This window comes from Tinamus guttatus, unplaced genomic scaffold, assembly GCF_059628265.1.
Source record: "Tinamus guttatus ecotype Peru unplaced genomic scaffold, ASM5962826v1 Tinamus_guttatus_pri_ptg000655l, whole genome shotgun sequence".
Lineage (NCBI taxonomy): Eukaryota > Metazoa > Chordata > Aves > Tinamiformes > Tinamidae > Tinamus > Tinamus guttatus.
Window position 1 is genome coordinate 435,353 of NW_028289189.1, and position 27,256 is coordinate 462,608.

Genomic DNA, 27,256 nt, shown 5'->3' on the forward strand with positions numbered 1-27,256 from the left:
AACGTTAGCATTTTGACAAACATTCCTTACAAAAGGTTGTTTACTCGCTTGGCACCTTTTTGTTTCCCTGCCTGGCCACAAATAACCCAAAACAAGTGACTGCAAACATTGACTCAGACTGAATTTTCTATTTTTCTTGGTCGATATGCATGGAAAAAACTCCAGCACTCAAAACGTGGCCTGGAGCATCCTGGGCGCCGTGGGCGATGGGCTGGTTGCGTTTGCCCTTTTCGCTGTGTTTTTGAGTCAGATTTAGCCTCCCTGTGTACTTGTTGGCTCTGCCAGACAAAGTCTATAGAGTTTCCTCACAAACCGCCCGGCAACATGTGTTTTTTGGGCTGAGATCAGTGGGGTTACAACCAGCCTCAAGCTAAGGTACGAGACAGGCTTGAATCTGCCCTTCGTGGCCCTGCTTGCCAAAAGCACAGGGCCCTGGAACTCCAAATCCACATCCAGTTAACAGCAGCCAATACCTGCTTACAGGAAACCCTTTTTTACTTACAAGAAACACTTTTTAAGCAGCGTTTTACCTCATGGAAATGACTTCTCTGTAAATAAGCCGCAGCCTGGGTACGGCCAGGCGGCCTCTGAGAGAAACGGAGGCAGCAGCGGAAGTGGGGGGGGCGCAAACAGACCCGGCCGTCTCTGGGGAAAACCATGCTGTAAATCCCTTTAAAAAGAAAAGAAAACGTTAAAAAGTGACACAAATTAGCTGTAATTAATTCAAAACATATATATTTCAGTCAGGTTTCTCTTATCTACTGTATTTGGCTTAAAGGGAGGGCCTGGGCATAGTCATGTAAAAGGATTTTTACACATAGACACACAGCTGTGGGGGTGTTTTAGTTGTAGCAGGGATGTTTGTAAATAAATCTGGGACAAACACAATTCCAGGCGCTAGTTATCAATGGGGCCGGGTGCAGTAGTACGAAAAGTAGCAGTGCACGTTCTCCGTGGGAAGAAATTGACATGGCCGAGGGAAACATTTTGTTTTAGCAGTGGTGAGCTGCGGATTCCCCTCCCCCGGGGGGCTGCGCTAATTTACTTGTAATAATTAGTTTCAATCACCTCGGCTTTCCCGCCTTTTCCCGCCCCTTTCAGCGCCGAGGGGCGGGGGGGGGGGAAGCGACGGCCTCAAGGACCTTCCCGCCCGCGTGACCACTCCCTCCTTTTAAATATTCAATAAGGACACGCCCCCTGCAATGGAGCTCCGCGGTTGTAACCACGCCCCCCTCATGAATAAATAATGACGGCGGCTCTTGGGCCTCCATTTCATAGCGCGAGGGTCGCGCGCGCCGTGGTGGCCGCGGCGACCTGGGGGACAAGGGCGGCTGTTCGGTCCCCTCCTGCCCTGGGCAGGTCGCCACGGCCGCCTGAGGCAGCGTGGCCCTCGCGGGTCCGCGTGGGCCGCGTTGCACGGTCGGCGGCGATGCTGTGGGACCGGCTCGTCACGGGCCACCCGGGATCGTGGATGCGGGTTAACGACGGAGCGATGTTGTGGTGCTGGAACACAAAAAAGAGGGCCCGGTGCCAGCACGGCACGCGGTGCTGCTGGCGGAGGCCGTGCTGCAAATGGCCGTGCAGCCCCTGCTGCATCGCCCTGCAAAACACACCGGGTAATTTCCACTGTGCAAACGGCTCCTATTCACCAGCAAAGCACTTTTTTCTACATAGTGTCATTTGCTTTACAAATTCCCCTTCCAAAGTAGCTGGTTCTCTTGGGGATAGACACTGAATCCCTTGGGTTACCCTCACTTCTCGTGGCTCCTAGGACAGTTTTCCCATACGATGGCAGCAGAGAGCTGCAGCTGGATTGAAAGCCGTGTTCCCTGTGGGCTATTTTTTTTCCCCAAGACTTCGTTTTGTTTTATTTTCCGGGAACTTTGTTGAAGGAAGGACTTTTCTTAGTGCAAGCGAAGTAGAGACAAAACAAAAAGCAAATATAAAAATAGAGCATCGTTTGATAACTGCAGGGTAAATAAATGGGAGTGAGGATGCCGTGATGATGTAACCACATTCGCAGTATTTTTGCTTGCAAAGGTAAAATAGTCAAGTGTGCAAAAATAAAGTGCTGCCCATGACATTACAGCATAGTTTATGCAGTTTAGCCTCTTCGGAAAACTTACTCTATTAAAAGCAAATATATTTAGGGGATTTAATTCTTCCCAACCCTGGGAGCAACCAGTGGTTTCTCCAGACGAGCCGCTTCCAGCAGAGACCAGAAGCAATTGCTTAGCAAAAGAGCGGAGTAAAACGGGCGCATATGCGGCAAATCCTTGTCCTGGCATAACTTCCCGGATCCACAGGGGTTTAAGGACTTGCCGAGGCTACAGCCAGCCTCACGTTTCCTCTGCACTGATGGCTTGACCTACACAAACATGTCTAACTATCTTATGATTGCCATAATTCCTGATAGCAGCAGTGACACTGCAGTCTGTGATTTAATTACGTGTTGTGTGGAAAAAGTATTTTCTCATGTTTGTTTTAAATTGGTTGAATGAGTCACAGGGGTTTTTTTTTGCTGCCTTGGAGGGCATGTAATCCAGGCGATGTTTGTAAATTGTTCTGAGATGACGGGATGAAAGTTCATGAGGAAAAAAACACAATCGAGTCGCTATTAACTATGATGCTGATTCTACTAGAGTGCTAAGCACTTAATCTATGCATGAGTGCCCTGGTGTTTTGTACCTAATTTATCTCGTCCTGCCTACGCTGCATGTGTGAGCAGCGTTACGTAAGCCTGGTAAAAATACCCCTTGTGTCTCTGCTGCCGTATTGCTGCTGCCAATGATAGCAACGGTGACAATGTTGAAATAAGGAGAGCAGGATGTCGATGGAGTTGAATGCTCAGCATTTGGAAGGCAGGTAGTTAGTGCAAAGGTTTCCAAAAAGCCCCGAGCACGTTAGGCCTGTAAAACTTGTGGGAAGCTACGAGGTTGCTGTAAATGCACCGAAACTTTAAGCATGTTGTTGAATTCCTCTGCAATGGCAGTGTAGGCAAGATAAAAGTTTAGAGCTCTTAAAACAGCACTGTTTTCATAAATCCAAAGTCATGCATGCCTAATTTGGAGGGGAAAGGTGGTAGAACCCTGGGAGAGTAGCAGCAAATATACTAAAGTATAGGAGCTAAATGCAAATGGGAAATGGGAAGGAGCTAAATGCAAATGGGAAATGGGAGTTGTTGTTGAGTTAGGAATTCCTTAAGGGAAAACCAGGAAGGCCTTCGTTGTTGAGTTAGGAATTCCTTAAGGGAAAGCCAGGAAGGCTTCCGTGCTTCAGGGCAGGGAATGGGAGAAGCCACTGGAGGTCCCTTGCAACCCTCATGAAGGGCCCCACGGTCTGCGATGCCTGGGCAGGTTGCAGAGGGCAAACATCTATTTTTGCAAGGGGAGGGTTGTCCCTTGCTCCCCATTACCCTTCTCGAGCACATATTTTATGCACTATTTTGGAGTGTCTCAATACTGCAGAGCTAACATGTTCGGCCTCCCCAACCTTGCCTTATACGTGACTTCTTTTTGGAGCTCTGTCTGCCCTTTTCAAATATTCCCTTCAACCTCTAGAGCTAGAAGCCTCCTAAATAACTGGAAAGCTGTTGAGCAATCAGCAGCCAGAAAGCTGAGATTCTTCTGTGGTTTCCTGAGTTTTTGCTGGGGTACTAAAAGAACAGCCAATGTGGTGGGAATCCAAAGAGAATAGTGGAAAATCTGCACCCTTAGGCCCACTGTTAATAAGAACAGCATCTACTGCACATGTTAGAAAATGGAAATAATAATAATAAGCCACATAAGAAAGACATAATGCATGCTAAATTTCATGTCACTTAATATGCAGTCTTAGATAGTAAAACTTCTCCAGTATTTACTCTGTTTAAATGATTTTTTTTTCCGCATTTGCCAAATGTTTATTCCCTCTCGAGGTTTCAATGAGGCTCTGAGATGTTGTTAAGCAGCTTAGACATCGCCTTTCATTTATACTTGCAGAGAGCTGCTTACGGCTTGTTGCAAAATGATAAAAAAGTACAATTAGTGGGAACCGGTTGACTCATCCCGCGCTGGTTCTGCTGCATGTTGTGCCAGGATATGGAGCGAATTAAGGCACTGTTTTGTGTCCTCCTCCTTAATGAATTCTCAGGATAAAAATCACCATGTTCTCTTTGGTTTGCGTTTCTATTTAGGGCCTGCTGGCCGTGCGTTAGAAGGCTGACAAACAGCCCAGCTCTAAACACGTGTGATGAGACAGCGTGATCTGCAAGAAGCCCATCGGCGTTTTGGTAATGCGAAGTACAATTTTCCTATTGTTTTCTTACCGCAGAATGTGGCGATGTGGGGGAGATGCAGCAAGGGGAATTAAAAAGAAGATAATTGAATATTTATCACAGAATAGGTAACAGAGAAAAGCTCAAGCAATTACTTGATCCTTCAGTGCAAGTGGGTGTTGAGATTAACCCTGACTGCACCGATCCCCCGTGCTCTGTGCTGCTGCATCATCCCTATCCTCACTGCAGTAGCCAAAAACAGTTGCATCCTACTGAAACTTAGGAATTCAGGAAATTATGGCAGGGATCTCCATCAATATGTGGAGTTTCCAGATGTCCTTGTTCCTCTTTGCACCTTCAGTGTCTTGGTTCAGGGTGTGAGGAGGGCAGAAATGGGTTTAATGGCAGCATTTCCCTTTCTTCCCTGCTTCTCCCACATCGTGTCAGACAGGGATCATCGCTGAGACAAATAAATAATACTCTGCCCTTATGGTGCATTTCAACAGAGGATCTTGAAACCTTCCATATATTTTTCCAGTGTTCAGTGTCCCTCCATCTTCCAGTTTCAGCGACAAAGTAGATACCAGCGCAGAAAAAGAGAATGGATTGCTAAGAATCCATTAGCATCTCATGAAATTCCTCTGGTTTTCTGAAGAGCCCAGCGAACCTGTCAGAGGAGCTGCTGCTCGTCCTTGCTGCTGCTTTTTAACATGCAATGTTCAGCCCCAAACAGATGGGAACCTGTCAGCACAACGTGCAGAAAATCACCCATTTGAGCCACGGGAAGCTGCACAACACATAGGAAGTCACTGCAGCCAGTTCCTCTCTGCTTCGTGGTCTTTTTTTGCCATTTTTATTGCCGTTTTGCCAGGCTTTGATAGACCCTTGCATGGGACAAACGCCAGGAAAAACCTTGTTTCCAGAGGGAAGTTTGCAGGTGATTCAGGAAATGCAGTGGGTTTGGGGGTTCTCCTTATGTCAAAGCATAGAGATTTTACCACCATAAATACCTGTTTTTTTTTTTTTTTTTTTTTTCCCCAATCGTGGCTTCCTCATCAGAGTTCATGTACCTCTAAGAAACCAGGAGGGGCTGAAGCAGGAGCTCCCTTTGCTCCAGGAGTCCACTTGGTATTTCGGGAACTGCGCACGGATTCGGTGCTGCAGAGCAGTGATGGGAGGCTTGTTCACTCTGCTGCTTTCTTTAGAAATATAAAACCAAGAATCTCTTTACTGACTGTTAAAGAGAGGAATTTGGGTTTTTTTTTTCCCAGAATAGGAAACCTTTTCAGTTCTTTTTTTTTCCCCCCTTTTTTTTAAAAAAAAAAGAAAACAAATATAAAGGGCTTTCAATTTTTGTATCAACACAACCCTGCATTTTTATGTATTTTATGCAGAGGAAGAGGGCAACGTTCTGCCAGTACATGTTGAAGATTTTGTCAGGTTGTTTAAAAATAATTTGAAAAGTTAGTTTTTATGACTTTTAGCTCAAATTGAGGAGGAAACCAACAAAAGAGAGCTCAGAGCTCCCTTGGGCTCATTCCTGAGTCTGGCTGTGCTGGAGGATATCGGATAGTTACTGCGCTGTGGGATGCCCCCCTCTACCCTCCTCGTGTGCCCAAGAAGAAGAAAATCAGTAAATAATATTATTCCCCTTGCAGATGCTCAGGTGAGAAGGGTTTGTGTTTTCAGGTATTTTGCAAATACTAACAAATTGCAATTTGTTTGGGAGGAAAGAAATGATTCCCCTCCCTACTTTCCAGATAAAGCATAAAGAAATTCAATATTCAATTAAGGGAGGCTTTCAGGAGCTCTAATTCCCTGTTCCCTGTTGTAGCCATACTTCATTCCACAGCAGTTGATAAAAATTGCAGATTCAGAGCTGTGCATCTATTTGAGATTTTATTCCACCAGCCACAGGCCCTTTTGTAGCAATCTGCTCCTCACTTGCTTTCAGTGCCATTAATTAGAGTTCAGCATCCTGCTGTACCTGAGGGTGCAGCTGCATTTCCACTATACAAACTCTTGTTTATTTGCATAACAGCTAATGTATTTAATTATAAGGGTGCCTTTTATTTTTTTCTGGGATGAGATTTAGCATGAAAGCTATTTGTTCAAGAGATTACTTTTTTTTTTTTTTCCCAATCTTTGCTTACTTGCATGTTATAAAGTACTTGCTTTTCATGGAAAATAATGAATATTATTGCCTATATATATATATATATAATAGAAAAGTCGAAATGAGAAGCAGGGTCAAGTATTGCTTATTCCACAGCTGTGGCTGACAGTGACCTGCTGCTTTTCTGCTCCAAGGAACACCCAGAACAAGGCATTGGGTAAGCAGGATTATTTTACTGTGTTTAAATTCATTTATCACAGTCTGTGTTAGGTCAGCCCAAATCCTCCCAACCTGGGACAAACATATAGGGAAAGGGGCATGAAGAGACAGGCAAATATATTATTTCTGTTTCTAATACTGCCACATGGTCTTAGCCATTGAAATAAGATAGGCAAATGGTGGTGCTTGTTTACGAAAGGCAATGTTTTGCTTGGAAAATGATGCATTTAGCTTCTCAAGCACAAGAAAAGCAAGGAAAAGTGCCTGTATCCGCTACGGAATAGCCCCAGGCCAAGGAGCTTGCAGTCTAAACAGCCCTGGGCAAACCAGTGTTTCCTGCTCACGTATTAGAGATGAGGAGCTGAGACACCAGGAGCTCCAGTGACTCCAACCACCTCGAATCACAGCCCTGTCCTACATGTGTGAGCATCCTTGAGACCCGGGTTTTGTGTCTCTAATGGCACTCATGCCTCCCTCTTGTAGGTGATGTGAAGCAGCAGTAAATTACCCCGTTTTCTGCGTTTCTACGTGATGTAGCAGTTTGCAAGGTAAGGGCATGCAAAGGGTTAAGCGTAAGCGCTTGCTCTGGCTGTGTTCTTATGAGTTATTGAGGGTGTAGCATGGCCACAGCTTCAGCAAAGCTCCCACTGGACTTAATGTGCTGCTTTCTGCAGTAAATTGCAGGAGTGGCCTTTTACTGCAGTTCATAACCTCCTTTCGGGTACTTTATTAGGCTGATTTGTTCATAAGTTCAATATACAACACAGCAGGATGCCTAAACCAGAGAAATATACCTAGAGGTCTCTAATAACTAACTTTAAAGGGATTTATATACACAAAATTGATACTAGTGCAGAGATCAAAACACCGAAGTTGGCTGAAGGCAAAAAAATGACCCAGCCAAGTTGATTGTTTAAGCTGAAAAATCTGCAAAAATCTTTAAAAAAAATCAGAATAAAATTAGAAGAAAATTATAGTTCTGATTCAAACCTCAATTATATGAGTTTTTACCCTAGTTCTATCCTGGGAACCTCTCCGGTTATGATGTCTTATTACTAAGGCAGAAAAAGGACTCGAGGGATCTTTAAAAAAAAGCTCCTTAAACGGCTTGTATTTTTATATTGTCATTAGAAGCATACAAGGTGAAAAGAATTCCCATTCTGCAGAGAAGTTTGTATAACACAACGAATAATCCTTTGCATGTTTTATTTTGAAAACAAAGCAGTCCAAAAAGGAAGATTTTTTTTTTTTGATATTAACACTGTGTTCCATGCAAGTAATCCATAGTAAATACTTTGCATTAAAAGACAGTTAAAGTGCCTTTAGTTCCCCCGAATAGTCCAACTGTGCTGTAAATTCAAGTATGTGGCAAGTAGGCCTTATATTAAGAGGAGGGATTTGAGCCAGATCGTGCTCCCCTTAATGTCAGAAAAGCAGAGGTTCGCCACCAGCTTTGGCAGAGCAGAACCAAGGCCTTTTTTGTCTCTCCATGGTCTGTTTTCACAAGTGCCAAGCACAGACACGCGGCCACCGGCCAGCCTGAAGCTGTCACTTTCTGCCTGTTGACAGGCGGTTCCCTCACGCCCCAACAGCGGGCTCGGCTGTTGCTACAGCCTGCGAGGGCAACTGTGCTTGCAAAGACAAGTAGGAGCCGTAGCAGGTGGTTGCACTTTGCAACCCCTTGCCAACCAGCTGAGCAATGGATTGAGCACATATAGTCCAGCCCCTTTTATAGCTATAAAATACCCAGGTCCATATACACATGTGCGTTCGTTTTCTTTGAAGGAAGCCCAGATGATGGGTTCTGAATCCAAAGTAAAACTTCAGCATTTGGCTACAGAAGCCACGTGATTAAAAGCATAATCAAAACCGTTTTATGGTAGAGTTGTGTTCATGCTTTGACCCTGGAGACTCGCAAGATTAACCAGCATCTTGAAGTCAACGGTGTTGCACAGATGGGACGGGAGTATTGATTCAGCTGCATTTTAATTGGTGTAGCCAGCATTAAAGCATTATACTTGAGCCCGGACTCCTCTCTGCTGTTTGCTTCAATATTAGAGCAGTACTTGGTGGTGGTAAAGACACGTTTTTCTTTCTTCTAGACATCAGCAATGGAACCGTTTTCCCCAACAAAGTCACGTGCAAAGAAAATCCAGAAAAGATTGTTCTCTGCTGACTCACCAGCTTCCCAGATGTGAACATCGAGTGCCTGGGGCTAACCCTCGTGATGAAAGGTAGGACAGATTTTGTTTTTTCAACTTGAGACACAGCCAGCAAGTGCCTCGTTTCTCCAGCCTGGGCAGAGGCAGCTCCTGAGCAGATCCCTCACTGGTTACACTGGATGGGTTGAAAATAATCAGCTCAGGGCCCACACATGACTATGGGCAGCAACGTCTTAATCTATTCCAGCACAAATAGTTCATGAAACAGAGCTGTTAACGTTGTAACATGACTCTGAACTCTGCCTCATGATATCCTCATACCATATCCTTTAGTAAAAGGTGGACAAAACATCTCCTAGACACCTACAGAATAGCCTGTCTGCTCTTTATTTTTATTTTTTTAATAAAGGTCTTTAATTCCAGGCAGTCAGACCTTGGCATCTGCCCTGAAGTACAGATGCTTGATATGCTTCAGTTATTTCTGCACTATGGCACTGGGATGCAGTTATTCCCCACCTAAATGTCTAGTCTGTTTTCTTTTTTTCCTTTTTTTTTTTTTTTTTTTTGGAATCTGTCTAAGATTCTGGCTGCAGTAATGCAGCAATGATACAGCTCAGTACACACTAGATTAAGTCTATTTTCTTTTAACTTTGCAGCATTTTACAATTGTTGAACATAGGCTGGTATTTTGGGGGGTAGGAGGGGAAGAGAAATACCCCAAAAATCTGGCTATGAGTGTTAAGAAAAATAGTCAAAACAAGGCCATTATTTGAAAGCATTTAAATCCAGAGAAAATTCCCTACCAGTTTATAACTCATTCATAGCAGATTAGATCTGAAGCAAAAACTAGACGACAGCGTGCTTTTGAATTCATCCTACTTGAGGGAAATGAGGAGAAAACAATCTGGCAGCTGAAAACTTTACTTAGGAATAATGTTTATCTTCAAAATATCTCCAAAGAGAGACTGTGTGGGCCACAGCAACTTGGCACTACGCAGTCTGACTTACCCTGTTTGAGTGTTTTGGTGTCTTTAGGCCATAATAAGATGCAGCAAAAGTCTCCCTAGTGACTATGTATGAAGAAGTATAATCTGGGGTCTAGATGCCACAGAGCATCCATATTTATCTTCAAAGGCTATATAAATTCAGCAGATGAGAAGGAAAACATTAATTAGACAGACCCTGCCTTTGGCAGTAATCACCCTCAGTGACAGCTGAACCAGCCAGTGGATAAAATACGTCCCAAACATGATATGAGAATAAATAACTGAGGATCAAGAAGGAATTAAAAAAGAACAGAAAAAAAAATCCCTACAGCCCACAGCACTTTTTATTTGGTGGGGGAAAGAAAATTTTACCTTACACTGGACTTTGGACACTGTCTTTTTTTTTTTTTTAATACAAACTTCCCTCAGTTTAGGGCCAAATCCTGCACCAGCCAATGTCTGTGGAAGTAGGATAGGATATTTCTGAGGCTTATTCATTAATTCTGATTGTAGAAAACCCTGAGAGTTCTAGCACGCAAGTCCTTAAGGAGGGTCAAATCCTGGAATCATGATATCGGTACAAATCCGTGCCAGGAGTCTACTACAGATATAATCAAATACCCACTGACTTTAGTGAGCTTTAAACACTGTGATGTTAACAAAGTGATTTTTAGATTTTTAATCGTACCATGGCATGTATGCCTTCATTCTTTATTTATGTGAAATTCCCATGAAATATGAGCTTGGATTTACTTCAAGATTTAGCCCTTGGGAGAACACTGCTTTTGATAGTGCTCTATCTCCATCCTCTCTCATTAAAAGCTATTCTGTTCCTGCTGGATTGGTGACAGTGCAAAAGAAATCTAAGATTTTTCACCCTCTGACTCATTTAGATTAAGAGTCATAGTCGGTAATTTAGCAAAATATTTAGATGCTAGAAAGTGCTTCAAAGCCATTTGTTATCAAATAACCTGACGGTGAATCTTCTGTAGGGCTTTGTCCTTAAAATCGATAAGATTTCCCTTCTCCTGGCACATCCAGTGCTTTGGTGCTAGATTCCAGGCAGAATCCGATGTCGCAACTCGCTGCCTTTGCTTCAGGCTCTGCTGTCCCCTGAGGAATCCAGGCAAGTGACATCCTCGCATTGCCCCGACTCATTCTTTTCAATGCTCCGGTGGGTCTTTTTCTTCTAGTTGCTGTTTCTTTTCCAACGGGGGAAAGACTTTGCAATAGAACAGCAGAAGACTCCAACGCTTGGGACGTGGGACATTAAGGACGCAGGGGAGGAGGCGCTCAGCACTGTTCGGCCTCCACGAAGCCCTCCTTCTCGTGGCTGCCGGCCTCCACCTCGGAGTACGTTGCATGGTTGGTATGATTTCGGAATTTCATGGCAGGCCAGTGATGTGGCCTTCGCTGTGGACAGAAACAAAGATCCATCAGAAGCTGTGACAGAGCCTTTCACTCCGAGCCAGCTGGGAAAGCTGAAACTCCGTCCTGAAACAAAACCAGTGCTGTCTTGTGACAGCTCAACATTTTATTAATAAAATCACTTCATGCTTAAAGAGCATTTACAAAGCATCAATCTCACTGAACTGACCCCCCTAATAAGGTCAAAAGAAGGAGCAGAGGAAGTGGAAACTGTAAGTGACTTCTCACATCAGTCTTGGAACAAGGATGGCCTGTGCCTGGCTTAATAGCCAAGGGCTGCCACTGGCTTCCTGTGTCACCACAGACAAATCATCTCTCTGTGTCTCTCCTCCTTATCAGCAACACAGGGACTTTCTCAGTTGCTGTGAAGAGAGACGCTTTAAATATTGTGAATTGTTCAGGTACTAAACTGATAGGGGCCAGATAGATCAATTCTCTGAAGCCTGACTCTTTGAATAGACAGATGGAGGAAAGACAAGTGCTGTAGGAAAAAGCCAGAGTGACAGGGAAAGGCTGAGGGCTACGTGTTGCTCACTCCCTCCACAGCGGTTCCTATGCCAGGATTCAGCCCACTTCTGCCTGCCTCGGAGCCTGTATCAAGCAGCCTTTTGGCTCTTAACAGCAGATGGAGATTGTCAGACCCCCTATCTTTCTGAGAATTAAAATCTTGCATTTAGAGCATTCACACCACCACTTACAAATTAGCTGATGGCATAACATCTATCAGTTAACTCTGACAATTTTAGTCAACAAAATCCAGCTGGGCAATTCAAAAGGCAGCAATTTCAATTATGTCATAGCTCCAACTGAGTCCTCCAGCCAAGCTGTGTGCGCTCACTCATGCAGCGTGTGGAAGAGTCTGCTGTTGTATGGGGGAAAAGGCAGCATGTGAAAGGGAGCATATGAAAGAGTACAAAATAAAATGCGGGTGTAGGAGGAAGAGCAATGAGGTTTAAAACATCACCAGCAACTAACTGCAAGCTGATGCTGTTGTGCTGATGGTAGCAGAGGGAGAGAAAATAGCCTGTGATACGGTTCTCCACTCACCTCAATGAAGAACAGGGCAGCATTTGACGTGGGATGGCTGTTGATATAAATTCCAGCAAGGATAATAGCGGCAATGAGCAACACGGCCAGCACGATCCCCACAATAGTACCTGTGTGGATGGGGGTTCCTGCCTTCTTTGAGGGAAGGCTGCTTCCCGTACCTGCAAAGAGAGGATTCTGTTAAGGCTGGAATCACCGAGCTCTTGGTAAAAGAAAGGACAGAAAGAAAAAAATAAGTTTTTTTTTTTTTTTTTCCTCTCTTTAGGGCACTACATGAAACACTGAGCAACTTCACCCGCTATTGCCTAGCTCAGAAGGGGAGTAAGGGAGCTAGGGCCACCAGTGAGCATCCGTGAGCTCACATAGCAAAAGTGCACATTCTAGACCAAACTTGGAATATGATACCTAAATAATACCTAAAAATAATTCATGTGAAGTAAGTCCTTACCCTGAATTTACTGTTTGAGCTGCAGCATCAGATGGTGTCAATAGCTGTTTTGAAAGAGGATTAAACAACTACTATCTAGTAACCACCCCTCCCGCCCCCTGCATCCATATTCTTTATATATTGGATGCTCACTCGGATGAAAGCCATTAGCCATATGCTGAGTGTGTCCTTAGCATGTCTTACCCGCAGCCCTCCAGCTTGCCTTCAGTCCTTGGCTATGAATATTCAATCGCACAGAGCTACGGAGGGCGTATATAGCATATATTAACAGTGACATTACCAGCCATTTGGGGAGTAATTTGGCTGAAACGGGGAAGGTCATGGATTTCAAAGGCCCCATGCCTGCGGAGGAACTGCTTCTATACTCAGTTCAGCCAGTTTAACTTCTGGGAGCTGCTTTCAGCTAAGAGACATGGGCTTGTGGTTTGCATTTGCCCACAGTCCTTGGGAATGTGATTTCAGAGGCAGAAGCGCTGAGATCCTGCCCATATTCTGGAATTAGGAAGAGCATTATGGTCACAGTTCCCTTCTCTGTCCTTGGGGCTGATTAACACACTCGGATTGAGAAGGGATTTGCTAGAACAGAGGTGGAAAAAAACAGAGATGGGCTAATGGAAAGGAGGCTTTTTATGTTTGGCTTTTATAATGCTCTTTGGCATAGCAGGGGAATTCAAAAGCAGCAGGGCTTTGCAACTACGCAAAGAAGGAGAATTTATAGGAAAGACAAAAACGTATCATCTTAGTTCACCTGTCAAATCGGAGAAGGTGGCGAAAGCAGAAAAACAGCATCAGGCTGAAACAGATTGGTCTCACTTTTCACAGTCTGAATTGGTATTAATCAGGGTAAGGACAAAGGATTTTTGTCTTGATTACATCCTTCAATCTCAGCCTCTCCTGTCCGCTCTGCGGTCTGATCACAACCCTCCAACACATTTGATTTCAGTGTAACATGTTCTCACTTAGGAAGAACGTGAACAGGCAAAGAGAAGATTAAGGACTTACCATCGCCTCCTGCATACTGATTGAGCTTTGTATCATCTGAAAGAAGAAAATGGGGGAAAAAAATACTTAGACTTCTAGGATATTCTCTGTTCTTGCCCTGCTCTGTCGTTCCTGTGGAACAGGAGGCCTTGGGCAGAACACACTGCTCTGCACAGCACTTGCACCATCAGTGACAATTTCACCTCTCGGGTTGGTAGAGGAGAAAGGCACCCAGAAAACAAAACAGTAGTGACAGCAATTTCTGGATTTCTTTGCAAAAGAGGCACCTGAAGCACAAATATTTGTAGAAATCAGTCATTAATATGCCCAGTGTGCAATGCGGAATGATAAATGGATGTTGGATGGGGCCCCAGCCTTGTGGGTGTCTATGTTCAGCCTATGGCATTTGCTGAAACACGCTGCTAATATTGGATTTATCCCAAGGAAATCAAGGGGAATCCACAGCTGTCTTCCATGGGGGGCACAGAGTCCAATGCCATTCTTCATTTCACTTTGAAAGCACCAGGATTTATTGCACAAGGCCTTATCCTCTCTTGAAGTTCACCACAACAGAGTGCTGGAGAATCCAGCCAAAAGCCGAATCCAGAATTTCTGCTGCTCAGACACGTCCCCAAACGTCCCCACGAGCGGCTCCAGCGGCCGGGCTGGGCGGATGCAGAGGGCAGGACCCTTCGCTCTGCTTGTTCCCGAGCTGCCTTCTCCAGATAAAGCTCGCTGCCTGATGCAGCTGGCTGCTTTGTTTCCTTCCAAGATTACAAATTAACTTCATGCTTGAATATGTCACAAAAAGCCTCTTGTTCCTCTTCCAAGAATTGTCGACGAGTTGGAAAATAATCTCAGTGGTGGTGTTACGCTCCCCCTTCCTTTAATTGCTCCTTTCAAAGTCAACTTTGTCAGCCAGGCGCCCCATTCCTCCCCCCGGCCCAACTCCTTCCCGTTGCTGAAGGACAATTACTAATGTTCCTTTCTATTTATTCTAATTAGCAGTTTGCGTTAGGGACTATTAAGCAGCAAAATTGAAGTGATACCTGCCGCTAGGATCTGAGGAGACAGCCCTGCGTTAATAGGGTTATCAAGCTGTAGAACAGGGGTGTCTCGAGGGAGACCCGGCTCCTCGTTTGGAGCTTTCTCGTGCTAGAATGAGCCCGTCCCGAAGCAGAGGACAACCGCACGTCCGGACCATGTTACCACCAGGCACAGAGCGCCGGCAGCCCCAAGTCACCGGTGAGGATGTTAAAAACATGAGGCCCTAGTTACGGTGTTAACTTCTCTTATGGCATTAGGGAGTCTGTCCACTGGGGAATACAGGGATTTGGTCTGTTATCAACTCAGGCAGCTGTAAAACTCTTCCCACTTGAAGGTCTGAGCTGCCACAGCATCTTCCTCTCTCATCTTCCTCCGTCATGCCTAGCCCTTTCCGCTGCCTTCTCTAGCCATCCCTGCCCTTGCGCTTCAACAACTGCATAGCCAGGAATATTACTGCGTTTTCTTGGATATTAATTGGCTTCATTAGGCATCAGAGTGAAAGACCTCTCAGGAGGAAGTGTTGAGGAAGGGTGTCCCTGCGGCAGCTGCTCGCCCCATCTGCCCGTACCTTCTGTGGTGAGGCTGCCGATGAAAAGCGAGGACGTGGAGGTGGTGACATCCTCGCTGAACGGCGAGAAAGAGCTGTCAGGCGGTGCCGAGTAGCGGTCATCTTCTGCTAAATCCTCACACGTCTTCTCATCCGACTGAAAGGAAGAAGGAAAAAATGACTTCTGTTCCTAGCAATGCTCCAACAAGAGCACCAGGGAGCTACAGGTTAGACCCGTGGTTCCCAAGCCCTTGGGGTTCCACCACGGGAAGGGGGAGGTGGGGAACATGGTCCAGATGTGCTGGAAAAGTGGCAGGGGGTCACCTAGCAGTGGGAAAAATGGGTGGAAAACTTTGGGAACCACTGAGGGCGGATGGTCGTGATCTGGCAGGGTTCTCCGCTCTGGCTTCCTTGCGTGACCTTAGCGTAGGTCCCGTGACTTCCCTTCCCCTCCCTCAGTCCTCTTGGTAAACATGGAACAAAGCTGAGTCTTCAGTGGGAAAAAAAAATGCAAAAAAACAAAGCAGAAACAGATGTTTCATTAAAACTGCTCTTTCTGAGACAAAGAAACGAGTTCAACCATTGCAGAGGCAGTTGCACTAACAAGGACAACAATCACAAGGGCTAATTTCTTCATCCTTCAGCCTGAATAAGAGTCATGATTCAGAAGGTGAGAGAGAAAAGAATATCCCAGCTTGCACCATTACTTAACTTACTTGGCATTTCTGCTGAACATCCGCCAGCACAGGAGCAAGACCAGCAGAGCAAGGACATGTAGCACCAGATTAGATGGAGCATCTATTTTCAGAGGAGCAGGGGGAAATGTGCCCTGCAAGTGTGTCGTGGCCCTGCTGCAATGGGGAAGGGATATCTAAAGGGCTACTCGGTCCGTTCCAGAGCAGCACAGGCCAAGTGGAGCTCAGAATGATTTTTGCAACTTGGGATACATCCACTGTCTTTAGTTCTTAGCAGCCTCAGTACAGGACGTGCAAAATGGCTTTTATCACCGTTCAGGCAGCCAAAACAAATTGGAAAACAAACTGTTTTGATTATGTTTTTGCACCTGTAGCTAAATGTCTCGTTGTAAGAGCTACATCATAAGAACACACCGTAAGCGCCGTTCCTGGCCAGCAAAATCCACATCCCATTCGAGTCCCATCAGCCTAAGGCGACCTTCGCTGGATCTTACCCTCTGGCCACAGCCGTAGGACAGCCACTCCTCACGGTACCGGTCAAACCCGCTGGAACATCTGCAGAGACGAACAACGTGAACCCAGGAAGGAATTTCCAGCAGGAAAATCCCTGCGAGACCCAGCAAGCGCTCGGGGCTGAGCAGCGATGCCCATTTGACCCCTCTACATGGGCGTCATTCCTAGCGAGGATTCCTGAGCTGCCTCTGAATCCCAAACACCACCCCAGTGGGCACGGTGTATAGATACTTGGACAAACAAATATCAGAGGACTGGAAACATTATACACAAGTTGGTCTCCAAAGACATGTAGTTTCCAATACAGCTGTGCTGGAAGGACCCAAATGTTCCTCTTTACAGAGGAGGAAAAGGGTCAACACTGCTTCTCCAAGGGAAACAGAGACACAGAGAAATAGGAAAAATATATAGACCGAGTTTGACTTTCCATTCTCTGGACTCTATGCCAGAGCAAGGCCATGATCTCCGCGACTTTTTTTTCCAGCGACATCTGCACAGGAAAAGCAACATTAAAGAAATTACAGGCTGCATCAAGAAAACACCAACTAGCGAAATCTCTACAAAAACCGAGGGAATGAAACAAAACCCTGACCTTTGCAAAGCCCCTGGGACTACCAAGAGATGAATCAGGGGTTCAGCTCATCCATGCAGTCATTTACCCAACTACCAGCCAACAAACGAGGTGAAGCCACAAGATCTTGAGGTCCTGCTGAGTCACCGAGCGCTTTTGTGCTGACGTAGAGCAATTAGGGGCTCGGCAAAGCAACATTGCAAACCACACTGCTAAAAACAAGCTAAAAGGAAAATCTGGGGTTAAATCATTGAGCTGGGCTCAGGATATGAGTCCAAATCCTACCAGCCTCCTCGGAAAAAACATGTTGGCTTTGCAAAACCAGCCTAGTTGAGAGCCGGCAAGACAGCAGTGGACTCAACTGCTCCTGATGGCTCCAGCCTGCCATTTCCCCGACATGGAAAAGTTTTGCCATTTGTATCTGTCGTCCACGTTCTTCACTATGAGCTGCCTACGCGCCGTTCCGGCCACGGGAAGCTGGTATTTCAGCCAAAGCATCCAGGAGGAACCATAATATACCCACTAAGTGCAAGGATAAGCAGCTGTGCCCTCCGAGCTGGCCGCCGGGGCTGCCTATGCCATGAATGTGGAATAAGGACGTTCTTGGACACCTGGGTTTCAGACCAAACAAGATCCAGCCTGACACGCTGCATCCCGGGCTCGGTTCTGCTACCAAAGCCACATCTGGTTTCGCACAACTCAGCTGCGAGAACATAATATCCTCTCATCTGAGGCCACCAGCTGAGCAACTGTCACTGAAAAATGATGTTCCCCTGGCTCTGGTGATATTCCAGCCCCAGCCCACTGAGAGGCAATGAATCAACGCTGATTTATAGGGCAGTTTCGCTGATGGCTCAGGATCTTTCCCTGCTCCAGCTGCCATGGATGTACCTGCTGAGGCCTCGCTGCAATTCTTGCATGGAAGACAAGAGCATAAAGGTCTCGAGCGAGGCGATAGGGACAGGAGCAAAGTAGGTGCCCCTAGGAAGGGGCTCAGGGGATTTCTGAAGCAGGGACGTGGCTGCGCTGCCTGCGAGGATCTGTGTTACTGGGTCCTCTCCCCTGCCGCCAGCTCCAAATAAATATTTCAGCAAAAAAGAAAGACCTCAATAAACTCTCACATGCTCCTCTTGAGCTGAAGGAGGAGAGAGACCAGACCTCCTCGCCTGGGGATGGAAAAGGGGCTAAAATTTCTCCATTTGCCCCAAAAGCTCAGCCCAGCCCACTGCCTACAACGTGTCCCCAGAAGAAAAGCCCTAACCCCACGAAGCGAGGCCGGTACCTCTGCAGGACGTGGCACCAGCTGCAGTTGAAGGTCAGCTCGGAGCTCTCGCACGTTTCGCAGCTCTGGTGCTGCAGACAGGCTGCAAAAGAGAGAGGAGACGCGGGGCAGCCGGAGCGCCGGGAAGCGGCATCGGCAGCGCGACGGGCTTGGAAGAGGAGCCCAGCAGGAGGGACTTGGGGCCCTCTCTGGCACCGTGACGCGGAAAGGGCCGTTTTGCAGCGGGTTTAACGTGTCCCCGCAGGGAGACCCTGACGGTCTGTGCAGCCAGGGCTCCTCGGGAGACCTCGTTCTCAACCACCCCAGCTGCTGCGGAGGGGAAAAAGGCACCTCTGGAGGAAAAACCCCTATGTCCTGCACACTGTGTATTAATGATCCACCTTGCAGCAACCCTGCTGGATGGTAAAATTGTCATAAAACACCCCGGGGAGGCCGCGGAAGTGCCCGGCCCTGGTGCACTCCTGGCAGATTCACTCTCCGCTGCACATTTGCGCGTGCCGACGTGCCCTGCACACGCGTGTGCGTGTCCTCCATGCGCCCGGCTAGCAGGATCCTCCATAAATTATATCCCAGGAATGACTGGGATGGGGCTTGCAAACACCATCCCGGCCAGGCGGTGACGGGTGGCCAAGGCTGTCCCCTTCCAAGGGACACGGGGCCAGCGGCCCCACTTACTGGGCAGGGGGGTGAACTCCACGGCCGCCAGGCTGCTGATCTTGCTGGTGTCCAGCTCCACGCGGTGGTACTCGTAGATGGTCCGGCGGCGTGACTCTGCAGCGGGAGCCGCGCAGGGATGCAAAGAGACAGAGCTCCTGTTTGCCAAGGAGAAGGCTGGAGCTCCCGCTGCCCCTCTGCTTCCCAAACGGATTCTCCCCACGTGGATGCGCCCAGGCCTCGCGCAGAGCAGCCTGGGCCGCACAGCACGTTGCCTGGCCCTGACTCACAGCCTGGAGCCTCCCCCGGGCCGAGCTCCTGCCCGGTTCCCCGGCTGCAATTCCCGGCCCTTCCGAAGCCGCCTCCTTTCCCGGCTCCCCCGGACCAGGGGGCCGGAGGGTCCGTCCCGCACTCAAGTCCTCCCAGTTTCTCTCTCTCTGCCATCAATTTACTTGCTGGCAGCAGCCGAGATGCTTCCCTGGCTCTGCGCCCCGAGGGGGATGATCCAAGCGGTGCTTCCAAGGCTGCCACGGCTCCAAGGCTCTCGCCTTCCCTCCCCTCTCCTGCCCGAGCGCCTTGTCCTTCCCCTCCTCAGGGTTCGGCTCTTGCACCTCCGTGCCGGCCCTGCCCGCGGTGCCGGTGGCCCCGGAGCAGCCACGGGGATGGGGACACCAAGGGGCTGCTCCCGCTCGAGGGTTTCCCCAAACCAGCCATAAACGAGGGCCAGATGGTCGGCACTGTAAATAACAGGCAAAAGCAGCAGCACCAGGTGCCGCGCGGGAGGCAGGAGCGAAGGCAGCAGGGGAACGTCCCCCACGTCCCCCCCATGTCCCCAAAGGCAAATCCGTGGGCGCCGGCCCCGTCCCATGGGGACACAGCGCAGGGAAGTGCTTGGCACGGCGCGGGGCTGATGCTCGGGCTGTGTGTGATGCACTCGGGACATGCAGGGGCTTCTCGCTTAAAGAAAAATTAAAAAAGCAGCCAGAGACCCCAAACTGGTGCCCCAGAGCCCAAACCTGGTGCAACGCGCCCCCAAACCAGGGCAACGCTCCCCTCCCGAGCAGGAACAGCCCAGCTTTGAGCGCGGCATCGGATCCTGGAGGAGCCTCGATCCCGGCACTGCTGGCTCTCGTCCCCCTGCCGCGTTTGCAGCCGCCCTCGCTCCTCCTCAGCTGGAGAGCAGGGACGCGGCTTGGCTGCCAACAGCGGCTTCAACGCGCTGGGCAAGAACCGCGATGTCCCCGGGGCCGCCGAGCGTCACCAAAGCACAAGACGTCCATGGGCCGGGGCCACGCGGCCAGCTGGGCCCGCCGGCACCCGGGGCTGCTGGCCCGTGAGCAGGGGAGGTCACTCACCGGGCACGTCGGGAGCCGGGTTGAGGATCATGAAGGCGTCGGAGAGGCCGGCCTTGACGGGGTGCTGCGTGGCGCTGATCCGCAGCACCGGCACGGGGATCTGCAGCCAGGGAGAGCGGCGCCGTGGGCCCAGGGACTGCAGCCCACGGCCATATCCATGCACTATATCCATATGCACTATATCCACACACGGGCTATATCCATGCACTGCACTGTATCCATATGCACTATATCCACACACGGGCTATATCCATGCACGTGCACTATATCCATATGCACTGTATCCACACACGGACACTATCCATGCATGTGCACTATATCCATATGCACTATATCCACACATGGACTATATCCGTGCACGTGCACTATATCCATATGCACTATATCCACACACGGGCTATATCCGTGCACGTGCACTATATCCATATGCACTATATCCACACACGGACTATATCCATTCACGTGCACTGTATCCATACGCACTACATCCACATATGGACTATATCCATGCACATGCACTATATCCAAGGGACCCCCTCCAGGCGCCCCCAGGCTGGGGGTCATTGCGGGGGCTCCATCTCCCACCTCCTTGTAACCGAACACGATCCTCCCGGTGCGGTGCAGGGCGGCCTGGAAGGTGAAGCTGCCCACGTCCTCCTTGCCCTGCAGATAGACCTTGTCCCACTGCACCACGAAAACCGTCCCTGGGGAGACACCGGGGGCGATCGGTCCCGCTCGCCCTCCTCGTGTCCCCCCATCCCAGCGGCTGCCGGGAGCAGTGGGGCCTCTTAAGCTCATGCAAGGGTCTCCTCCTCCTCCTCCAGCGCGCTTGGAGCGAGCTCCAACCGCACACCCGGCACCTCGGCATCGCCAGGCTGCAGCATCCCGGCGGCTCCTCCGGCCGGAGCGGGGCGCGGGGCTCACCGTTGTCCCAGTACTGCACGGTGGAGTTGCGCGAGTAGCTGGGGTTGAAGTTGGCCATGAGCGGCGCCACGTACTGCGTGGCCGTGAGCATGCGGTGGATGACGTCCCCCATGAAGATGAAGCCTGCGCGGACGGAGCGGGCGCTGGAGCCGCGGGGGTCCCCGCGCGCCCCGCGCGCCGCCCCGCGCGCCCCCCGCTCACCTCCCGTGGCCACGGTGACCTGCCGCAGGAGGTGGCCGTAGAAGGGGAAGTCAAAGGAGAGGAGGACCCGCTGCGGGAGGAGACGGCGTGAGACACACGCAAGGGACCCCGGCGAAGGCCCGCGGGGACACGGAGAGCGCGGGGAGGTGGCATCGCCCTGCGGCTCCGCTGGCCCTTTGGAGCAAGCTCATGGCGAGAGCAGAGGAGCTGGGTCCCCTTGGACACACGGGGCTTGAGGAAGGCAACGCTCTTCCCAAACCTTGCCGTCTACCAGGGCATCTTGGCCGTGGCCTCGGAGAGGCGGGATGTGCGCGGGCCGGGGCTCACCGAGGCCTGGCGGTGCGTGTTGGAGAGGATCCCGTGGATCTTCGCTTGGCTCCCGTTGCCCGCGGCCAGGTCCACCCAGAGGCGCCGGGCGGCCGCATCGCCCGGCCCGTAGCTCCGCGACACGTAGTAGCTGTGATCATCCTCCTGTCGCGCGACGGGAAGGGGTCGGAGCGGAGCCGGGCACCCCGGGATCTTCCTCGCACCCCCTTCCCGCGCCCTTCCCGATGCGTTCCCAATAAAACGGGGCCGGGCGCGGAGGCGCTGGCTGCCGAGCCCCTGACCTCACCGCTGACTCATGGGGATGTCCCGAGCCCGAGGCGTCACCCGCTGCCACCGGGAACAGCGCGCTGGCATTTGGGGCTGGTTTGGCCTTTTTGGGCACTTCCACGTCAGGGACCTCTCAGCTCTGGTCCCGCCAGGGTGACCCTTCTCCCAGCAAACACAGCTTGCTTGGGAGCATCCCGGTTATTGCTGGCTCCTCCTTTTTCACCCAGCGTTACCTGTCCCAAACTGCTCTTTCTTGCTTGTTTTCCATAATTTATCCTCCCTTATCCTGATGTGAAAAACCCTCCTTCCTGTACCCACATTATAGCCCAGTATCCAACTCTCCTTGTGCAAACCCAGCTCCAAGCAGAGCCCCTCCGGCCCCGGCTGCTCCGGGATTCCTGGGAGATGCCGCCTATTCCTAGGAAAGCCGCCCGCGGTCGCTCACCACGACGCGGGTGCCGTTGGGGGGCAGCGTGTCAATGGCCAGGCTGCCGCCCCCCAGGTCCGTGCTCAGGCGGCTCCCGTCGTCGCTCTCCCGGACCCGGCGCCGCCCCTCGCCGGACGCCGGGGCCCCGGGGGGGCGTCCTGGGGGCACAAGGAGGGGGGTCTCCAGGCTGCTCCGCTCCGGAGGGGTCTCAGTTGCCCTCTGGGATTAACTCCCCCCACTCTGCAGTTGCCAGCTGCAAAGCCCTCCCCAGGGGCTGCCCCAAGGTGGATCCTACCTAGGTGAGCTGAGTTTGGGGGGTCTCAGCCCCTGTGCAGTTACAGAGATGCGGGTAAAGGCGATCAGGGTGCAGCAAAGACGACAGCAGGGAGGAAAGCGGGGAAAACCATGCAACCCCCCCGCCCCGCCACGAAAGCAGCCCCCAGCCCGGCCTGGGCAGGGACAACGGTGTCACTTGGAGCGTGGCATCCCCGGCCAAGGCGGGAGGAATCGAACTGGTGACCCCGGGCGCTGGCAGGGTGCCCCGGTCACCGGTGTCCCCAGTGTCCCCATGCTCCAGCCTGCCCTCCCTGTGCTGAGCACGCCAGGTCTCAGCGAGGAGGTCTGGGGCGCCCAGCGGAGCGGAGCCCTTCCCTTGGGGATGGAACAGGAGCCGGAGCTACAGGCAGCTCCGGCTCCCTCCCCAGATCCGCCCTGGATCGCGGAACTCGCTGCTCCGGCACAGCCAGGGCTGGACACAGCGAGGGCACCAGGACGGGGCAGCCAGGGAGTCCCGGATGAACCAAGGGGCCCCGGGACAGCCACAACCAGGGGGTCCTGGTTACAATCGGGCAGTCCCAGGAGCAGCCAGCAGTCCCGGGATGGGCACAACCAGGAAGCCCCAAGCATGGAGAGGGCTTACACACATAGCCAGGGGGTCCCGGAGCAGCAAGGGGGTCCTGGGATGGGCCAAACACCGTGCTCCCAGGAGCATCAAGGAGGGTCCCGGGATGAGCAGAGCCAAAGGGTCTTGGCTGCAACAGGGCGGTCCTGGCTGCGGCCAGTGGGTCCTGGGATGTGTAAAATGAGGGGTCCTGGGAGCAGCCAGGGGGTCCCAGGGGCAGTGAGGGGATCCCGGGTGCAGCCAGGGGATCCCGGCTGCATCAAGGCAGGGCTCCCAGGACAGGCACAATCAGGGAGTCCCAGGGGGTCCTAGATGCATCAAGGGGAGGGGGGCTCCAAGGACAGGCACAACCAGGGGGGTCCCGAGTGCATCAAGGGGGGGTCCCAGATCAGGCACAACCGGGCGGTCCCAGGTGCAGCCGGGGGTCCCGGATGCATCAAGGAGGGGGGTGGTCCCAGGACAGGCACAACTGAGGGGGTCCCGGGTGCAGTCAGGGGGTCCTGGGTGCATCGAGGTGGGGGTCCCAGGTCAGGCACAACTGGGGGGGGGTCCCAGGTGCAGCCAGGGGGTCCCGGGTGCAGCCAGAGGGAGTCCCGGGTGCAGCCAGGGGGTCCCGGGTGCATCAAGGGGGGGTCCCAGGACAGGCACAACTGGAGGGATCTCGGGGTGCAGCCAGGGGCTCCCAGGTGCATCAAGGGGGGGGGGGTCCCAGGACAGGCACAACTGGAGGGATCTCGGGGTGCAGCCAGGGGCTCCCGGGTGCATCAAGGGGGGGTCCCAGGACAGGCACAACTGGAGGGACCTCGGGGTGCAGCCAGGGGCTCCCAGGTGCATCAAGGGGGGGTCCCAGGACAGGCACAACTGGAGGGATCTCGGGGTGCAGCCAGGCTCCCGGGTGCATCAAGGAGGGTCCCAGGACAGGCACAACCGGGGCGGTCCCGGGTGCAGCCGGGGGGGTCCCGCGTTGCAGTCAGGGTGGGTATCCCAGGGACAGGCACAACCGGGCGGTCCCGGGTGCAGCCAGGGGTCCCGCGTTGCAGCGCTGCCGCGGGCGGGCCGGGCCGGGCCGGACCGGGGCAGCCCCCCGCCCGCCCCCGCGGCCGCCCTACCTGCGCCCAAGGCGCCGCGCAGCAGCCAGAGCAGCAGGAGGCCGCGGCAGCGCATGGTGCGCGCGGCGCAGCCCCCGCGCAGCGCCGCGGCCCCCGCGCAGCGCCGCGCACCGGGGGTGGGACCGGGGGTGGGGCCGGCGGCGGCGGCGGGCGGGAGCCGCGTACGGAGCCGCCCGGGACCGCGGCCGGTAGCCCCAGCCGGGAGGGAGCGGGGAGGGAACGGGATGGAGCAGGGGAGGGAGCCGGGATGGAGCAGGGGAGGGAGCCGGGAAGGGAGCGGGGATGGAGCCGGGAAGGAGCTGGGATAGAGCAGGGGAGGGAGCCGGGAAGGGAGCGGGGGATGGAGCCGGGAAAGAGCTGGGATAGAGCAGGGGAGGGAGCCGGGAAGGGAGCGGGGATGGAGCAGGAGAGGGAGCCGGGATGGAGCAGGGGAGGGAGCCGGGATGGAGCAGGGGAGGGAGCCGGGAGGGGAGCGGGGATGGAACAGGAGAGGGAGCCGGGATGGAGCCGGGACGGAGCAGGGGAGGGAGCCGGGAGGGGACCGGGGATGGAGCCAGGGATGGAGCTGGGGAGGGAGCCAGTGATGGAGATGGAGCTGTGGAGGAGTGGGGATGGAGTCAGGATTGGAGCCGGGCGGGAGCTGGAGCTACAGATGAAGCTGAGCCAGAGATGGAAACATGGACAGACCCGTGGACAGACCCAAGATGGACCCAGGGATGGAGGCAGAAATGTATCCAGGGCTGGAAGCAGAGGCAGAGCTGGAGGTGGCACCAGAGCCAGGGCTGAGGTTGGCGGTGGAGCTGGCGCCAGGGCCGGAGTGGGACCCCCCCGCAGCCTCGCAGGGCTCACATGGCCTCTCCCCACGCTGCCCTTTCCCCCAAAAACCGCAACGGTGGCTGCAGTGGGAGGGCAGGCTGCCCACACACACGGTGCTCACACCCCGCCAGATGCCCCTTTAGACCAGGTGCATCTGCCCGTGGCGATATCTGCCCCATTCGCAGCCCCCTGCCCTGGCAGCACGGACAGGGGTGATGAATCTCGCCCGCCTTGTGCAGGCACGGCCTCCAGTGCCGTAATTAGAAGCAGTAACCAGCAAAGCCGGGTGCTCTCCCAGTGCTCGCATTGCCATCCCCACATCGAGCAGGGAATTCTGTGGGAAAAATGACCCATCTCTGCCCCCAGCCTCTGCAGCAGCATCTGCTCTGGGGCAGCAGCACGGAGCAGCCCAGGCCCGGCACCCCACGGACCCCCCTAGCACTTTGGGGCCACATGCCCCCCCCCCCAGTGCCACCATCTGGCGACAAGTGACCCCAGTGGCTGCAGGACCCCCCCTTCAGGGCTCCTTGGATCCATAGCCCCCCTGCCACTGCACGCTGCAACGTGCCCCACACGCTGCAACGTGCCCGTTTCCTGCCCTTGCTGCATTTCCCCCCATGCAAAACACTGAACCCACGTGTTCCGTGTTCAGGGATGCCCATTCGGGGTGCTGGAATTGGGGCAGGGGGCTCAGACTGTGCCCCCCCCCCCAACTTCCAGCCAGGGTTGGGCCCTTTTGGCTGCGCTGAGAAGGGAGGAGCAGAAAGCGGAATGGGGGACCCCTCTGTCCCCACTGCCACCAGCTCCGGGAGCTGCTCTGGCTCCCTGCGGATCCCGACTCCTCCACACTGCAAAGGGGAAACGTCTCTGGTGCTGGGAGCGGCGGTGGGAGCAGGTGGAGGCAGCGGGGCCACGGAGTGAGCGGAGAACAGCAGGATCTGGGCACGGGGAGCAAGACGGGCAAAGTAAAAAAGCCCCAACCCTCAAAACGGGGGCACGAAAAAAAAAAAAAGGGGGCACCCGGATTTGAACCGGGGACCTCTTGATCTGCAGTCAAATGCTCTACCACTGAGCTATACCCCCACTCTGTGGAAAATTTCCTGGAAAACCTCCTGGGAAGCCTGGGATGTGCCATGTGCGCTGGGACACTGCCAGGCTGGGGGTGCACCGTGGGGCTGCTGCAGACAACACGTGCACGGTATGCACATGCACACAGTTTGCTGCAGACAACACATGCATGGTATGCACATGCACACAGCTCGCACATGCACGACACATGCATGTGCAACACACACACACACACTATGCACCCCCCTGTGCATGCACATGCGGTGCCTGCACATCCTGCAGCCTGCACCCCCCCACCCAGGACCCCCATCCTTGCCCACCCCCAGGCTGAGACACGGCCTGGCCAGGGGCAAAACTGGCCCAGGTGGAGAAGGGGAAGGAGAAAAACACGTGGGTTCCTGCAGAGCAGCTTCCCCTGGGGCTCGCAGGGCCGGGGTGGCCATGGGACCATCGGGGTCCCCGCAGCCGAGCGCAGGACTGGGATTAGGCACAGACGGCGGCGCCGGGATGAGCCGCAGCGGGAGGCGGATGGGGGATTGTGCGCGGGAGCACGGTCAATATTTGCTCTCTAAGCTGCTCCACAAACGCAGCCAAGAGAGCAGGGGCCCAGGCGTCCTGGCCAGCCGCCTGCCCTGGGGCGAGAAATCGGCCGTCCGGTGGCACTGGCAGCAGCGAGTCCCACGGTGGCTCTTGGCAATGGAGTGGATTGGGGAGGTCTGGGGGGGGGAATCGGGATCCTCTCCCCATCCCGCTCCCCCGGCTGTGTCCGGGCTGCCGCTCCAGGGGGGTGTTGGCGCGTTTACCTGGAGCCGCAGCAGGGAGATAACGGGGCAAACAGGTCGTTTGCGAAGCCGTTAGCGAAGGTGCAAAGCCCGTCACCCCCGGAGATGAGTGTGTGCAGGAAGAAGGG

General features: G+C 52.6%; 2 protein-coding genes and 1 non-coding gene across 3 annotated transcripts in view; 1 reads left to right on the plus strand and 2 right to left on the minus strand.

The window, feature by feature from the left end:
* Positions 1-27,256, plus strand: part of PSMB3 (proteasome 20S subunit beta 3) — a 226,566-nt gene that overhangs the window by 82,685 nt on the left and 116,625 nt on the right. The gene's annotated exons all lie outside the window — the stretch shown is intronic.
* Positions 10,691-24,517, minus strand: PLXDC1 (plexin domain containing 1). The gene is made up of 14 exons (XM_088536251.1): positions 24,463-24,517; positions 22,471-22,610; positions 21,759-21,902; positions 21,432-21,501; positions 21,231-21,353; positions 20,892-21,010; positions 20,307-20,406; positions 18,973-19,068; positions 18,298-18,379; positions 16,426-16,486; positions 15,258-15,393; positions 13,664-13,699; positions 12,214-12,374; positions 10,691-11,151 (listed from the first exon to the last, which is right to left on the minus strand). The coding sequence occupies exons 1-14, from the start codon at positions 24,515-24,517 to the stop codon at positions 11,032-11,034; spliced, it is 1,443 nt and encodes a 480-aa protein (XP_088392377.1). The 3' UTR covers positions 10,691-11,031.
* On the minus strand, positions 26,290-26,361 carry TRNAC-GCA (transfer RNA cysteine (anticodon GCA)). Its single transcript has one exon. It is a non-coding gene; the product is annotated as a tRNA-Cys (tRNA).